Here is a 17,152-nt window from a genome sequence, read left to right on the forward strand (position 1 = left end):
CTGGTCCATGGTTAAAAATTAAAAAAAATAACCTTTGTTATAATTTAAGTGAACCTATGTTAACCACGTCTTCTGTCAAATGAGCCTTACAGGTTGCAGCTGACTGAATCACTCCACCTGAAAGACATGGACTGGCATTTTGTCCCTGTCAATCCAGATCAGAAGGGTACTTGGCACCGTATTCGTTGTAAGTACATCGTCATTGGGGACACCAAACACACACCACGTGAGATTGAAATTGCTCCAGGAATGACAGCATCAGATCCTGAGCAATTCGTTCTCGGGCTGCACTGTTTCCACCCACCCCTGTTTCTTCCCAAAGGTCAAATTGTTGCCCAAGCTATCCCTGTGCCGTTTTTGCCTGAAGGCACCTAAAAACAAGGGCCCACAGTCGCCCGGGTACAAGTTATTGGGAGAGACAAACCCAAATTATGGTGTAATGTCAGTGCGGGTGGAGAGTCAAAACGCATTGAGATGCTTGTAGACACGGGTGCAGACTGCACAGTGATCCCAGTAAAAGACTGGCCTGCACATTGGCCTTTGCAAAACATTGCTGGTCATGTTCAAGGTGTAGGAGGCCTGCAATTGGCAAGACAATCCAAAAGCATCATCCAAATAGAAGGACCAAATGGACAATTAGCAAATATCCCTCCATTTGTGTTAGATTATTTAGAACCTTTGTTAGGGAGAGATTTGATGGCCCAGTGGGGTGTCACAATTGATATCCCAGACTCCCCACAAGATTTTTGTACAGCAGTCATTGAACAAGAGTGCCCCACCCAAAAACTAAAGTGGAAAACAGACAAACCAGTTGAGGTGAAACAGTGGCTGCTCAGTAAACAAAAAATGAAGGCGCTTGAGGAGCTAGTGGAAGAGCAGCTGAAAAAGGGTCACATTGTGGAGACCACATTCCCGTGGAACTCTCCAGTGTTTGTCATTCAGAAAGCTGACAAAAAGAGATGGCGGCTCCTCCACAACCTCTGACAAATTAATAATGTCATTGAAGATATGAGCTCTCCCCAACCTGGTATGCCATCCCCAGCAATGCTTCCCCAGGATTGGAAATTAGCTGTTATTGATATAAAAGATTGTTTTTTCCATATTCCCCTACACCCTGACGATGCACCGCGTTTCGCATTCTCGGTCCCCACCATCAACATGGAAGCCCCTATGAAAAGGTACCATTGGACAGTTCTCCCTCAGGGCCTGAAGGTTTCCCCAGCGATCTGCCAGTGGTATGTCTCTTCCCTGCTTTCCCCAGTGCATGCAGCTGCAGAAAAGGCCATCATCTATCATTATATGGATGATATCCTTGTGTGTGCCCCCAATGATGATCTACTCACACATGCGCTTGACCTAACGATCGATGCATTGATTGTTGCAGGGTTCGAGCTCCAGGAAAAGAAAATTCAAAAGATGCCACCTTGGAAATATTTGGGCCTAGAAATTGGAAATAGGAGCATTGTTCCTCAAAAACTAGAAATCAATCCAAGGATCAAGACTCTTGCAGATGTCCACAAGTTGTGCGGGTCTTTGAATTGGGTAAGGCCATGGCTCGGTCTGACTAATGAAGACCTTGCCCCTCTTTTCAATTTATTGAAAGGGGGAGAGGACCCAGGTGCTCCTAGGTCTATTACCCCAGAGGCACGGAAAGCTCTAGAAAAGGTTCAGATTGCAATGTCCACAAGACAGGCCAACCGATGCCGGCCTGACCTGCCATTCAAATTTATCATCTTAGGTAAGTCACCATACCTCCATGGAATCATTTTCCAGTGGGAGGAAAAACAAACTCCTAAGGTAAAGGGCACACCTAAAAAGGGCCAGGACAAGAGGGACCCTCTCTTGATCATAGAATGGGTTTTCCTCAGTCACAAAAGGTCCAAGAGAATGACAAAGCCTCAGGAGCTGGTAGCAGAACTGATCCGGAAAGCAAGAACCCGGATCAGGGAGTTAGCAGGATGTGACTTTGAGTGCATTCACATTCCAATTGAGTTAAAATCGGGTCAAAATTCTATGCAAATATTAGAACAATTGTTTCGAGAAAATGAAGTGTTGCAGTTTGCTCTGGATTCCTACTCAGGACAAATTTCTGTCCACCGGCCTGCCCACAAAATGTTCGAACAAGATGTTCAATTTATTCTGAAATTGAGAAGTGCTCTGAGTAGGAGACCTTTAAAAAAGGCTCTGACTGTCTTTACAGATGCGTCCGGGAGGTCCCACAAGTCCGTTATGACTTGGAAGGATCCTCAAACCCAGCAGTGGGAGATGGACATTGCTGAGGTGGAAGGTTCACCTCAGGTTGCTGAATTGGCTGCTGTTGTTAGGGCTTTTGAAAGGTTCTCAGAACCATTCAATCTGACAACGGATTCTGCATATGTGGCAGGAGTAGTGTCCAGGGCAGATCAAGCAATACTGCAAGAAGTGTCTAACATTGCATTTTTCAAATTGCTCTCAAAACTTGTAAAGTTAGTCACCCACCTGGAGCAACCATTTTATGTGATGCACGTCAGGTCACACACCGACTTGCCAGGGTTTATCGCTGAAGGCAACAGAAGGGCAGATGCTCTTGCTGCACCTGCAGTGATGGCCACTCTCCCAAATGTTTATGAACAGGCAAAAATCAGCCACCAGCTTTTCCACCAAAATGCACCTGGCCTAGTTCGTCAGTTTCACATCACTCGAGAACAGGCCAAAGCGATTATGGCCACATGCCCAAATTGCCAACAACATGCGCTCCCTACAGTGAGTACGGGAGCAAACCCTAGGGGGTTGAACAGTTGTGAACTGTGGCAAACAGATGCCACACACATACAGTCATTTGGACGGCAGAAATATGTTCATGTTAGTGTAGATACCTTTTCTGGAGCAGTCTATGCCTCTGCCCACACAGGAGAGTCATCTAATGATGCCATTAAGCACCTCTTACAGGCTTTTTCTTTCATGGGCATCCCCAAGGAGTTGAAAACTGATAATGGGCCTGCCTATAAATCCAAGGATTTCAAGAGCTTCCTGCAGCAATGGAGAGTAGAGCACAAAACTGGCATCCCCTACTCCCCTACAGATCAAGCCATTGTAGAAAGGACTCACTGCAATATTAAAAGAGTCCTGGACCAGCAGCAACAGGTTCTGAAGGTAGAACCCCCCCACATCCGGTTGTCCAGGGCACTGTTCACAATAAATTTTCTGATTTGTTCCTTTGACAGCCTGAACCCGCCCATCCTGCGCCACTTTGGGGGGAGCAGTCATACAATGTTGAAAGAAAAGCCTCCGGTTTTAGTAAAGGACTAAAGGACCCTGAGATTTGGAAAACGGTGGGACCTTACAAATTGGTTACTTGGGGACGTGGATACGCCTGTGTGTCCACCCGCTCTGGGTTAAAGTGGGTTCCTTCCAAATGGGTAAGGCCCTATGTTCCCAAGGTCTCAGAGAAATCAACAGAAGCGCCCCAGGTTGCCAATGCTGCCTGGAGAAGGAAACACCGCACGCGCTCTCTGGAGGAAATTCCATTTAAGCCTCCTTTCTGGAATAGTTTGTAATATATGTTTGTCTTAAGTTTCCTTGTCCCAGTTTAGATCCCATGGGTCGTGTGTAGCCTCAAGATGCCATGAGACCAAGCCTGCTCCTTGTCCTACTCGTGATCTTCCCACCAGCGATCTCCTGGATAGTCCCTCAGCCCAAAGCACGTACGGACTACCTTGGCAAAAGCCCTCGGACATCAAGAGAGAAACTGATGATTGGCTGAGTGGACTGTTCAAAGGCTGGGGACTCTCGGGCTGGGTGGGATCTATTCTGAAAACTGTAATTTTAGTACAGTTTATATTATTGTTGTAGTTGTTAGCATTGTTTTTGGACTAGTCAAACACATGCTTCACAAGTTGATTTCAAGCTCATCTCCCCCTCCTGAAGTTTACCATTTGGAAGCCCTTAGTGCTCCAATGGATGACATGGAACCCTCGGTGGAAAGCACTGAACCTCCTGTAGAGGAGGAAACGATTTACCAACCATGGTTTGGCAAGTATTCTGCACCACAAACCCAGTCCTCTTCTTTTTAAACAAAACTAGGGGGAGATGTTGCAGTGCGGTTTGACCCGTCCCAGCCCCCTCAGGTGTGCAAACCTTTCCCCCTCCCCATTTTGCCCTCCTGCCTAAGAGCTGTCCATCAATCTTAACATTCCAGCAGGGCATCGTGTGGTTGGCAGATGCTCCTCAGGTTGGTCTCATTGGCTTGTCCAAGTGTCTGTATCCTGGGAGCCCTCCCCTCCTCACACCTGGTTGGCCCTCACCTGTCCCTCCCCTCCCCCTGTCCCCAGGGCTAAAAAGGACATGAGACCATGCGGCCAGGTGTCTGTCTGTGAGCTGTTACCACATTTAGAGGTCTACCATGCTGCAATAAAACTCTGGACTAAGACTCTATGACAGAACCTGCTCCTTTTCTCTTCACTGCTGCTTGAACCTTTTCCACCAAAGGTAAACTGAGTTCCTACTTTGCCTGGATTTGTTCTGAGTGCCTAGCTGCAGCACCCAGCCAGCCAAAGGTATCTCTGGGGTGAAAACACCACAGCTGCAGCCTTTGGTCCAGCGGCGAGAGCTAGATGAAGCCAGGCACCACCACACCCGGAAACTTCGGGGTCTAATATTTAATACACTCCCACCTCAGGTCATTGCCAGGGGCAGGAAAGGGACTCTCTCTCCCTGAGGAGAAGGGTGTCCTTTCCAGACAGGATGAAAAACGTGGCCAGGAAGAGACAGTTGTTGATGTTGTAGTTTTCCCTGTCAATAGTTTTTCTTATTCTTTCTATTGACAATATTGCTTTTATTTCTGCCTGTTCCTTATCTTGTTGCTGTTCCCAATAAATTGTTCTTATCCCAGCCCGGGATCTTTGCCTTTTGTGCTTTCCATGGGAGGCGGGAGGGCAGCGAGGGCAGCGTGGTTTTAGTGGGAGCAGGAAATTGGGGAATGCCATTCCTGAAGTCCGGCCCGTGGAAACCGAGCATCCCAGCTGGTGCCAGCCCTGGTGGCCATGGCAGCAGCCTTGGGAGCGGGTCCCTGGCTGGGGCTGTGGGAACCTCTTCCCTCTGGTGCCCAGGGACAGGAGTGGAGGGAGCGGCTGCAGCTGAGTCGGGGCAGGCTCAGGTTGGATGTCAGGAAAAGGTTTTTGCCCAGCGGCTGCTGGGGCCCTGGCCAGGCTCCCCAGGGAAGGGTCCCAGCTCCAGGGCTCTTTGAGCTGCAGCAGCGTTTGGCCAGCGCTGCCAGGCCCAGGCTGGCATTGTTGGGGTGTCCTGTGCAGGGCCAGCAGTTGGACTGGAGGATCCTGATGGGTGCCTCCCAGCTCAGCCAATTCTGTGCTTCTGGGATCCCATCAGCCTTGGGATGGGGCTGCCCATGGTTGCCATGGCAACGGGCTCTGGCTGCAGGCCTGAGCTGGTGTCCATGGCAACCACCCCTGGCATGGGGTCTCCATGGAGCTGCCAAGGCACTGAGCAAAGCAACAGGGGCTGGTGATGGTTGCCATGGAAATTGACCATAGCAACAAGGGCTGGTGATGGTTGCCATGGAAACTGACCATAGCATCACGGGCCTGGGGATGGTTGCCATGGAAACTGACCATAACAACAGGGGGCTGGGGATGGTTGCCTGCTCAGGATCAGATTTGTCACAGGCCCTCAGAAGGGTTCCATGGGATCTTTCCAAGAGTCTCCAGGCTGTTCCACAGCTGGAATGTCACAGGCACAGACAGGGGCTCCATGGAGACCTCCCAGGCTTTTCTGGGAATGGTAAAGAGCCCTGTGGTCAGAGGCAGTCACAGCCATTCCATGGTGACATCCCAGGACACCTTGGGCTGCAAAGTCACTCATCTGTCACAGGCACTCACGGGGGCTCCACGGTGACATCCCAGGAGTCCCCAGGCTGCCAAAGAGCTGGGATGTCCCAGACACTCACAGGGATTCCTGTCATGGGCACAGTGAGAGCTTCAGGCAAAGTTTATTAGAGAAACTCCTGTTGGGTCTCGAGGTGCAGAAAGGATACCCAATAGCCCCCAGAGATCCCCAAATCTCAGCACTGAATCAGAGATGACACCAACTCAGATCAGAAGGCTAAAAGCCACCTGTTTTTTCAATGCTCTTCTTTTATATCTTGGTTTTCTACAGGTGGACCTCATTGGCCATTTAATCAACACATTTCACATGATTGGCCAATTAAGACAACACCCTTCAGTAAACAACTTTATGGAAAAAAGCCAACTTATTTCAAACATTGTCGGGGCACCAGTTATTGACGTTTGTTTTATGTTGGGCCTTTCTTGGGGCACCCTTGATGGGGTAAACCCTCTGTAGCAGTTCTGTGCCATGTAAAAGGAGATGCATGGGACTTTTTTGGTCTTCAGCTTCTTGTTTATGGTTATCTTATCTAAAGTTTTGCATTGCTGTCCACACCAGGCTCAGCACACTGGAAAAGCACCGCAAAATGGCCCCAAAATGTACGGTTTCAAGGTCTTTTAAGGTTGTCTCATCCAATTAACTCTTAAAACCTACATTATTTCCACTTATCTGCCCATACCTCTCCCCTTGACTGTCCACATAACCTCTGCACTCTGCTTTCCTTGACCAATCACCCTGTGCCACCAACACTGCAGAAAATGGACTAGAAGAAGAAGAAGACAGGGACTACACCCCAATTCCTCCATCTTGCTTCCTATCTACACCATACTAAAAATCTCAAAACCTAAATTTCTCACCCAAGTGACATGCTATACTAGCCTCTAATCTATTTCACATTTTGGTAAATTCTAATCTGTCTCAAAGTCTTGGAAGTCCTCTCCATTGGTGAAGGTTCAAGGCAGTGTTTCTCTGGGGGTCAGGATTCCTCAGAGCAGACAGAGAAATATTCCTTGTAACCTGGATTCCCACACATTAAACCTAAAAAACTTTAAAGATTTTAAGTTATCCAAAAATGTTCCAGGTAAGTAGGATTAGAAGGAGATGAAATAGAGAACAACAGAAAGACAGAAGATCCAGAGAAAGACACACAGATGGGTACCAACTGCTCAGGTTCCAGCATGACAAGAAAAGAAACACCAGGAGAAAGCAGGATCCAGACCCTGCGCTGGCCTCATGCTCCGGCTTTTAACGCCCTGGGACTTCATGGCCCCGCCCCTGCGGTGGGACTGCCAGTTGCTTGTCCAATCAGAGCCAGGGTAGCACCAGCTGCTTGTGTGTGATTGATTGATTGACAGCTGGGCCAATCAGAGCTGGGTTAGTACCGCCCCTGCTGTGTGATTGACAGCTGTGCCAGGCCAGGGTTGGGGGCGGGGCTCTGTCCCACCACAAACCAAAGCCTGACCCGGCCCTGGCCCGACATGGGACAGGTCTGCCTGGTTTGGCCTCCTGGGGGCTGTCTGACAGGTCCCACTGAATTTGGCATGTCAAGGGCCACTTCCCATCTGACCGTGAAGCACTGGGGCTTTTATTCCCATGGGAAAGAACTGTCTTTCTTGTCTAAGCACCCATGGCCAAAATTGGGATTCTGCATCTAAAATTCTCTATATCCAAGGGTTACTCCCAGACAAAATCTGTCCATACAGTCAAGTCTGGCCAGCCTTGGCCTCTGGTGACTGCCTCTCATCTGCCCCTGCCCCACTGGGGCTCACTTGTTTCCTTCCTATGGAGACCATTGTGACACTGCGGGGCATTGTGGAACCAATGGGCCATGGTGACACTGCAGGCTCTTGTGGAACCTGTTACACTGTAGGAACTTGTGGAACCAAGGGGAACATTGTGACCCTGCAGGGTACCATGGATCCAAGGGGCCACTGTGACACTGTGGGGCCTCGTGGAACCAAGGACATCTTTGTGGCTCTGTTGGGCCGCATGGTCCCAAGGGGCCAGTGTGAAGCAGCAGGGCTTTGTGGAACCAAGAGGCCATTGCTGCATTTCAGGGCCTCGTGGAGCCAAAGGGCCATTGTGATCCTGCAGGGCACCGTGGATCCATGGAGAGCATTGTGGCACTGCAAGGCCTCATGGAATCATGGAGACCACTGTGACACTGTGGGGCCCCATGGAAGGAAGGGGCCATTGTGACACTATGGGAACTTGTGGAACCAAGGGAATCATTGTTGCACTACTGGGCCCCAATGGAACCAAGATGCCATTGGACACAGCCAGGCTTCATGGAACCCAAAGGCCATTGTGACACTGTGGGGCCTTGTGGAACCATGGAGACCATTAAGATCCTTAAGGACTTGTGTAACCAAGGAGCCATTATGACACCTGAGGGCATCATGGAAGCCAGAGAACCATTGTGACACTGCAAGGCCTCATGGAAGCAAGGAGCCATTGTGACACTGCAGGGCCCTGTGGAGCCAAGGGAACATGAAATAGGTGTGGCTGCCTTGGCCTCCCAGGGGTCACCTGACAGGTCTGGCTGATCTTGGAATGTGGAAGGCCACTCCCATCAGTTCCTGAAATACTGGGGCTCTGGGCTTTCCTTCTTTTTATGGAAAAGAACTGTCCATCTTTTCCAGGCATCCATGGCCAAAATTTAGAATTCCACCTCCAAATTTCTGTGTCTCCAAGGATTTCTGCCAGTCAAAAGCTGCCAGGACAGACAGGTCTGGCTGGTCTTTAACTCCTGAGTGCCAGAACTCACCTGTTTTCTAAACACTGGAAAGGGCTCTGTGCTTTTCTTTGTATGGAAATAATCATCCTTCTGCAGGCCCAAATGTCTGAAATTAGGACTCCACATTCATAATTTCAAATATCCAAGGGTTGCTCCAAGCAAACCTGCCAGGACAGACAGGTCAGGCTTGCCTTGGCCTCTGGTGGTTGCTGTTCATCAGCTCCTGAAACATGGGGGCTCCGTGGTTTCCTTCCTATGGAGACCAATGTGACCTTTGGGAGCCTTGTGAAATGAAGGGGCCATTGTGACACTGCAGAGCGCCATGGATCCAAGGCACCATTGTGACATTGTGGAGCCCCGTGGAACCCAGGACATCATTGTGGCTCTGTTGGGCCACATGGTCCCAAGGAGCCAGTGCAAAGCAGCAGTGTGGGAGTTAGCCTGGCTGCAACTCAGAGTCCGACAGATTTTACCCCAAAAGAATTGGGCATTAGTTTCAAGCCTTGGGAGTCATTTGTTTAAATTAAGGTGAACTTGAAAGTTCTCCAAAAAACCTTTAGTGTTGTTATGCTAACTTGTCTAGGTTCTATTCCCCTATTGGTTACTTCTTTCTCCTATATGGTTATTGTTCTAGGGTGTTCTACCCCCAAGTGTCTATGTTGTTGCTCCCCTTTGTTTTGGGTCTTTGGATCCTGCCCCTCATACTGTGCTCAACTTCTCCATGTTTATTGTTTTTCACCCTGTTAATTAAGTTCCTTTTAAACAACCTCATTGATCCTGCTCCTTTTCATTTCCGCAACCCTTGCCCTGAAGTCAGGGAACCAGAGAGGTTTGTCGCAGCCACCTTCACTGTGACCTTTGGTGCCCAAACAGGGACCATGACGCTCAGGGCTCCCTGTGTCAGTCACGTCAGCTGGGGTTAGCTGATGGATAGGCCAGCGCTCCCCAGGATTTTGGATTGTGCCGTGTTGTTGTTCTATTTCTGGAGTCCCATACTGCTGTTATCAGATTTCTAAAGTCCATACCTCCTTGGCGTGTTCTTATGGCTGCAGATCTTCACAGCACGGACTCCTTCTTCTTCTGCATGTTGTTCTCTCTTAGATTAGGGCTCCTTCAAGGCTCTCCCAGACTGGCTAACCTGCCCTCTTTTATCCCAGTTATCTTCATTGGTCACAGCTGCAGCCCAACAAAGGACATCACAGCTGCAGCCCATCAAGGACAACCTGGACCTCCAGGGGCAAAGCCTCTATACAGATATTCAAGTACAATACATTTCCTCTACTATATTTCCCCCTTTTCTTTTACTTACAGAACCAGGTTTTATATACAATACTTCAAGTACAATATATACATTTCTTCATGACTCAAAGGCCACGTACAACACACATAGCTCTTTGCTCAAAGGCCATACTCTTTCACAGGTCCTTGACCCAAAGGCTATGTTCTCTCGCAGCTCTTGGCTGTCTTATCTTCTGACAACTATCTGCAGCTCTTGGCTGTCTCATCTTCTACCAACTATCACGTCGGGATTACCCATTGTTGGTGTTCTTTTTCTGGAGTCCCATACTGTTGTTATCAGATTTCTAAAGTCCATACTTCCTTGGCGTGTTCTTATGGCTGCAGATATTCACAGCACAGAGTCCTTCTTCTGCATGTTGTTCTCTCTTAGATTAGGGCTCCTCCAAGGCTCTCCTTGACTGGCTAACCTGCCCCCTTTTATCCCAGTTATCCTCACTGGTCACAGCTGCAGCCCAATGAAGGACATCGCAGCTGCAGCCCATCAAGGACAGCCGGGACCTCCCGGGGCAAAGCCTCCATACAGATATTCAAGTACAATACATTTCCTCTACTATAGTGCCAGGCCAAGCGGATTCATCGTTGCTTCAAAGGACCTTGCACAGGATCAGAAGGGACAACAATAGTTTCACCTGCATAGGATTGCAGGTGGGTTTGGGGAAATGCAAGACATTTATTGCCCATTTTGCCACTGTGTTTTTGCAATATGAACCCAAGTCCCATTATCGATTTGATGTGTTCTGGTGGCTGTTCCCCCTAAGACGGAGAAAGAGAAAAATGGGCAGCCAGATGTCCAAAGTAGAAAGGAGTGCATATGGATGCTTTAAGTTAATTCTCACTGATCAAGACAAAATATTTTCAAAGAACGAATTAAAATCAATCATGAGGTGGATCAGTAAAAATTTTCCAGATGCCTCTGCTGATGAAATCCATACCACTGAAGTTTGGGACTCAGTGGGAGTTAAATTGTACAACCTTTTGATTAAAATGGACCCCGTGGCACCCTGCATGCTCCCCATCTTCCACACCATCCTTGAGACCCTTCACCAGCAAGCAGTGTGCTGAAAACTCAATCCATTGGTCACTGCTAACATGGGACCTCCCCTCAAACCTGCCTTTCTCAGACCTTCCACGATGGTCCAAGATGGCAATGGCCACGCTGTCTTGGAGCATCATGCCCTGGAGACTCAAGATGGAAGGAGCCCGAATGTGGCACAGAAGCCCGACCACCCTCCCTCCATCTTGGCTCCTCCACTTCCTGCTACCACAGCCTTCTCTTCCACCCTGAACGAACCTTCAGACTCCACTCCCACAACTGCGGGTCACGCCCCCACTGTCAATCATCCTCTCCACCCTGGGCCATGCCTCCAGTTAAGGAAGGAGACTGGCAAACAACCTCAAAACTCCTCATTGCCCTGGGATGTTAGGAAAGAAGGGGGCAGAATCCCAGGTGTCAGCCATTGCTTTATGGGGAAATCAAGGATCTGTGTAGGGCAGCTAAAGTCCATAGGAAGGACTTAACTTGCTTTAATGGCCTAATGAGGGCCATGTTTACAGCACATCTCTTACCCCCTATGATTTAAAATATATTATGACCATGTTGTTGTCACCTACAGAATACACCCTGTGGGAAGGGGGATGGAAGTGTTTACTAAATCAATTCATAGCAGACTATGCTAATAATGAGGCAAGGGCAGAATTGACAATCAACCATCTAGCTGGGGAAGGACAACACAGCCTGCCAGAGGATCAAGCAGCAGGTATCCCCAGAGAAGTATTGGATGATATCAAAGAGATGGCTTTGAAAGCTTTAATCCAGGTGTCAGATGGTAGCACCCCCAATTTGGACTCCCTTGGGTGGCTGCAGCTAAAGCTTTAGAACAATTAGACCATCCTGGGTGCCTGTTAAGTAAGCAAACCAATGCTGCCTCCCTCACATTGAGTGGCCTGCTCTCAGACATAGAGACCATCAGACATGCCACCTTGCAGAACAGCGATAGAGTTTTTACTCTGGGCACATTGACATGGCTGTGTAGACTCTGAGGGCATGTGCTGCATGAACCTCTCCAGCCACAGCGAGTCAATCCACAAGAGCATTCAGGGACTGAAGGAAGGGTTCAAGAAGCTTCAAGTGGAAAACAAAGACTGGTTCAATAAACTCTTCCAAACCAAGGAACTAAAGGTTTGGATGATGTCTACTAAAACGAGACTATTAATTGTCTTAGTGGTTGTCGTTGCATTGCTAATTGTCTCATATTTGTTTGAATGCTTTTAGAAAGTCTAAGAAAACTCTTTCAGTTCCATCTTTGTTGTAAAACAACAAAGGGGGAAGATACCCAACACAGGATCCTCATGGACTCCATGGAGGAGAGAATTGGAGGCCAGGATGGCACGAAAACCTCTCAGAGACTCAGTGTGGGAAGGAAAATCCTTAAAAGTACCTAAAAGTATTCTTAAATCCGAAAAGCACCTTAAAAACCTTGAGTATCTCAAGGCATTAATGAGCCCCACTGAGTGTCAGTACAAAGCTCTCCAGGGACTCGTTAAAGCAGATAATTGGGGCCATGATTGCACAAACCTCTCACAGAGTCTGGATCAAAAGGGAAACACCAAGTACCTTAAAATAACTGAAGTACCTTGAAGTATTAATGAGCCCCACTGAGTGTTGTTATTGACAAAACCTCTCCAGGGACTAATTACAGCAGATAATTGGAGGCCATGACTGCACAAACCTCTCAGAGACTCCAAGGCAAAAGCCAAAGCCAAAGCCAAAGTCCTTTGAAAAAGCTGCAGTCCCTGCAGGGAGCATGAAGGAGCCCCCAGGGCCATTGCTGAGCAAGGCTCCCCAGGGACTCCTTGCAGCAGATCCTTGAGGCCACTGGGATGTGGGCTAGGGGGGGATGCTGAGGGCAGGACAAGGGGCTGACAGTGCCCAGCCTGGCTGGGGCTGTGCCAGGAGGCCCCAGGGCCTCAGCACAAGGTGTCTCCTCCCAGCCCTTGCTGGCACAGACCCTGCTGTGCCCCAGGGCACCAAGACTTGGCTTCTCTTTGTCCCCACCTGTCATCACTGCCTGCAGTTCTCTGCTCTGCCTGGGGCCTGGGGACACTTGCTCAGTCGTGTCCCTCTCTGGGACCCATTAAAAGTCCAAGAAAGTTTGGAGTGTGATTCTGCCTTGGAGTTCTGGAGAGGTTTCTTCAGCTCCCTCTCAGGGACTGATATTCAGGGCCTGAGCACAAAGCCCCAGAGGCTGATTAAAGTCCTTGTGCTGTGTCTGTGCTGCTGAGCTGGGCTGGGCTCCTGGCCCAGAGGCAGCTCCTGCTCACCAAGAAGAGCTTCAAAAGCACATTTCTCTTGATGAGCAGCTCTTCTGCCAGCCCAGCAGGGCTGGGGCACTGCCTGCAGCCAGCGCGGGCACAGCACAGAGGCACAGAGCGCTTCAATCAGTCAGGGCTGGGAAGGGGCTGAGAAGTGCCTGGGGCACAATCACTGCCAGTCCTTGGCACAGGAACCTCTGGCTGCAGGACAGTGCAGCTGCAGCTCCTGGAGCCATCTCCTGCAGCTGGAACATGCCAATGCCTGCAGAGCCTGTGAGTACATTCTCTGATTGTCTCTTGTGCAGAGCAGCCAGGGGTGCCCAGGGCTGTCCTGCAGAGCAGGGTCCTGCAGCCCAGGGCGCTGTGCTGGGGCAGGGACTCTGCTGCCTGCCAGGGACAGCTCTCAGCCAGCTCTGGCAGCTGCTCCCAGCACTGGGGGACAAGATCTGGGTGGCAGGAGACAGCTGGTGAGGCTAGGGAGTGTTCTCCTTGTGTGGGGAGGATGCTGCATTGTTCAGGGCTGCTCCCAGCATGGCATTGAACTGCAGAACATTTCCAAGTAAGTTATACAGGGACCACAGCAATGCAGGGACTGGATGAAAGGGGAAATCATGGTTTTTAAATCTATTTTTCTGGGTTTTCTTGATAGGAAATTGCACATAGATATTTATCTCTCAGTTCAGGTTTAAAAAAAACAATCCTCTCAGATGTTTACAAACCAGGCAGTTACAGAAATCAGCACAGAGCCCCTTAGAGGCAGCATCAGTGCTGCTTTTCCAGCCTCCTCAGGGTTGCTCTTGTTAGCATTCAAAAACACATAATCACAGAAGCGATTATATGCGGTGCTTTTTATTCAAGAGCTCTGGGAATCGGGGTAGTTTCCAACCAAATATGATTCCGACCATACATTCGAGGTGAACGTGTTTTATACTCTATCATTACTTAAATTTCATGTTAATTATGAAACTTAGATTCATCTATTGTATACACAGATTTCAGCTAAACATAGCTCCCTTTAAATTTCCAACATAGTTTCCCATAATTCTTCCTTGGGTTATATAATAATTATATTTAATTACTAAACAATCATCACATCTAACAATTATATCTTTTATCATACTGCTTACGCAGGTGCAGTGATCTGAGAAAACACAAAGCCCAATATTTTCAAAGACTATTTTTAACATTTTCCAGGGCTCCACTATCACTCTGACGTTGCCCTCAGAGCCTGCAGAGCCAGAGCTGCCCCTGGGCAGTGCCAGAGCTGGGAGGGCTCTGCAGGGCAGAGCTGAGCCCCCAGGGCTGGGCTGGGCTCTGGCAGCACTGGCAGGGCCCAGCCCTGGGCACAGGGAAGCAGCTGCTGGCAGGGACAGCTCCAGGCAGCAGAGCCCTGGGCAGGCAGTGGGGGGAAAGTGCCCCCAGCCTGTGCTGGGAGATTTCAAGTCCTCTCCAAATCCAACTATTCCATGATTACTTTTCTTACAGATCCCCATGCCAAGGCACATCAAATGTCCAACAGCAGCTGCATCAGGCACTTCCTCCTGCTGGCATTGGCAGACACGCGGCAGCTGCAGCTCCTGCACTTCTGCCTCTTGCTGGGCATCTCCCTGGCTGCCCTCCAGGGCAACGGCCTCATCATCAGCGCCGTAGCCTGCGGCCACCACCTGCACATGCCCATGTTCTTCTTCCTGCTCAACCTGGCCCTCGCTGACCTGGGCTCCATCTGCACCACTGTGCCCAAAGCCATGCACAATTCCCTCTGGGACACCAGCAACATCTCCTACTCTGGATGTGCTGCTCAGCTCTTTTTCTTTGTGTTCTTCCTGTCAGCAGAGTATTTCCTCCTGACCATCATGTGCTACGACCGCTACGTGTCCATCTGCAAACCCCTGCACTACGGGACCCTCCTGGGCAGCAGAGCTTGTGCCCACATGGCAGCAGCTGCCTGGGCCAGTGCCTTTCTCAATGCTCTCATGCACACAGCCAATACATTTTCCCTGCCCCTGTGCCATGGCAATGCCCTGGGCCAGTTCTTCTGTGAAATCCCACAGATCCTCAAGCTCTCATGCTCACACTCCAACCTCAGGAAATTGGGATTTCTTGTGTTTTCCATCTGCTTAGCTCTTGGTTGTTTTGTGTTCATTGTTTTCTCCTATGTGCAGATCTTCCGGGCTGTGCTGAGGATCCCCTCTGAGCAGGGACGGCACAAAGCCTTTTCCACCTGCCTCCCTCACCTGGTCGTGGCCTCTCTGTTCATCAGGACTGCAGTGTTTGCACACCTGAAGCCCCCCTCTATCTCCTCCCCGTCCCTGGATCTGGCCCTGTCAGTTCTGTACTCGGTGGTGCCTCCAGCCTTGAACTCCCTCATCTACAGCCTGAGGAACCAGGAGCTCAAGGCTGCAGTGTGGAGACTGATGACTGGATGGTTTCGGAAACATTAAACTGCTGGCCAATTTCTGCAAATCACTTGCAATAAAAGTCATCTTTGATACTTCTTGTAGTTTTTATTTTGGGGGTTGCTTTTCTTTGTTTTACTTTTTTTCATATTGTCCACAAATAAATGTCATTCTTTGTGCCATTTCTCATTTTGTTTCTCTCCACCTTCCCTGTGGCCACAGACTGTGTCAATGAGGGGGTCTGCTCTTGGTGGCTTTAAAGGAGCTAAAGGATCTTCCAGCAGAGTTTTCTGCAGAGATGCCCTTGTGTTGCCTTCTCTGGAGCTGCAGCAGCAATGTCTGTGTGCAGAGCTGGGGCAGATCAGTGCTGGCCCAGCAGCTGTGCCCAGCAGCAGCAGCAGCACTTGGTGTTGCCAGTGCTGCTGCCGTGACCCTGCCCCGCTGCCCTGGTGGCCCTGGTGTTGCTGCAGGGCCTGAGTGCTCTCGGGGCCGGGCACAGCCCTGGGGGTGGCAGTGCCGCGGCTGCAGCAGGGACAGGCCATGGGCACTGCTGGGGCAGCGCTGATGCCTCAGGCCAGGCCCTGGGGGCTCCAGGCTCCTTGCCCAGGCTCTCTCAAGAACACGGCCAGGCCAATCCTCAGCACAGAAACCCCCGTGAGCAGCCCCAGGCTGGCCGTGGGCAGGCTGGGGGCAAACAGCATGGCTGGGGCTCTGCAAGGGCCCTGGGGCAGACGGGAAGGAGCAGCAGAGCAGGGGCTGATCCATGCCCAGTGCACTGCACAGCCCAGGGCAGCGTCCCAGAGCGTCCTCATTCAGCTGCCAACAACATCCCCCCTCTGCAGCCCTGGCCTCTGCCCCAGCTCACACAGGTGCCCCATCCTTGCAGGCACAGACACGGCAGCACTGCCTCAGCAGCCCGTTTGCATTGCACACAGCAGGGGCAGCACCCCCATGCTGTTGCTGTGGGGACATGAACCTGAGGGAGCACAAATGCCATCAGCCCCTGGGGCCAGCAAGGGCTGGGGGACACCAGGGAAACCACTCAACTTTGTCCTGGCCTCTGCACTCAGCCAGAAATTTTGTTCCCATCAGCTGGGAGTTTCCTGTGCCACTGCAGACGCTGTTGCTCAGAGCCAGGGCTGCCTGGCAGCCACCCCCAAACTGCCCTGACCATTTCCTTTGCTTCACCTTTGCCTTCTTTGCTCTTCTGCTACAAATTTCTTCCCATTGCCCATCCCTGTTCCCTCCCCTGCAAACAGCCCATCCCTGTTTGCCCTTTCCTCTCTGGCCCCACTCCCCATTGCAGTTCCTGACTTGCCCCCATGGGAACGTCCCTTGGGCAGCAGGATCATCCTACAAGTGCTGCAGGAATTGTCTGCAGGCTCCTGCAGTTCCTGGTGCTGCTCCCTTGCCAGAGGCACCCCAGGCCTGGGGGGCACATCTGGGCTGCTGTGTCTGCCTCTAGGGCTCCCTGTTCTGGGCAATGAGGAGGAGCTGCAGAGGCTCTGCAGGACTGACAGGATGGGCT

The 17,152-nt window shown here is 50.4% G+C and overlaps 1 protein-coding gene across 1 annotated transcript; it reads left to right on the top strand.

The window, feature by feature from the left end:
• The first annotated feature begins 14,736 nt into the window (after positions 1-14,736).
• Positions 14,737-15,669, top strand: LOC118701432 (olfactory receptor 14J1-like). Its single transcript, XM_036406053.2, has one exon. The coding sequence runs from the start codon at positions 14,737-14,739 to the stop codon at positions 15,667-15,669; it is 933 nt and encodes a 310-aa protein (XP_036261946.2).
• The last annotated feature ends 1,483 nt before the right edge of the window (positions 15,670-17,152 follow it).

The sequence above is a fragment of the Molothrus ater genome, unplaced genomic scaffold (assembly GCF_012460135.2).
Source record: "Molothrus ater isolate BHLD 08-10-18 breed brown headed cowbird unplaced genomic scaffold, BPBGC_Mater_1.1 matUn_MA679, whole genome shotgun sequence".
Lineage (NCBI taxonomy): Eukaryota > Metazoa > Chordata > Aves > Passeriformes > Icteridae > Molothrus > Molothrus ater.

Coding starts and splice junctions, on each gene's coding strand:
- LOC118701432 (XM_036406053.2), top strand. CDS start 14,737: ATGTCCAACAGCAGCTGCATCAGGCACTTCCTCCTGCTGGCATTGGCA.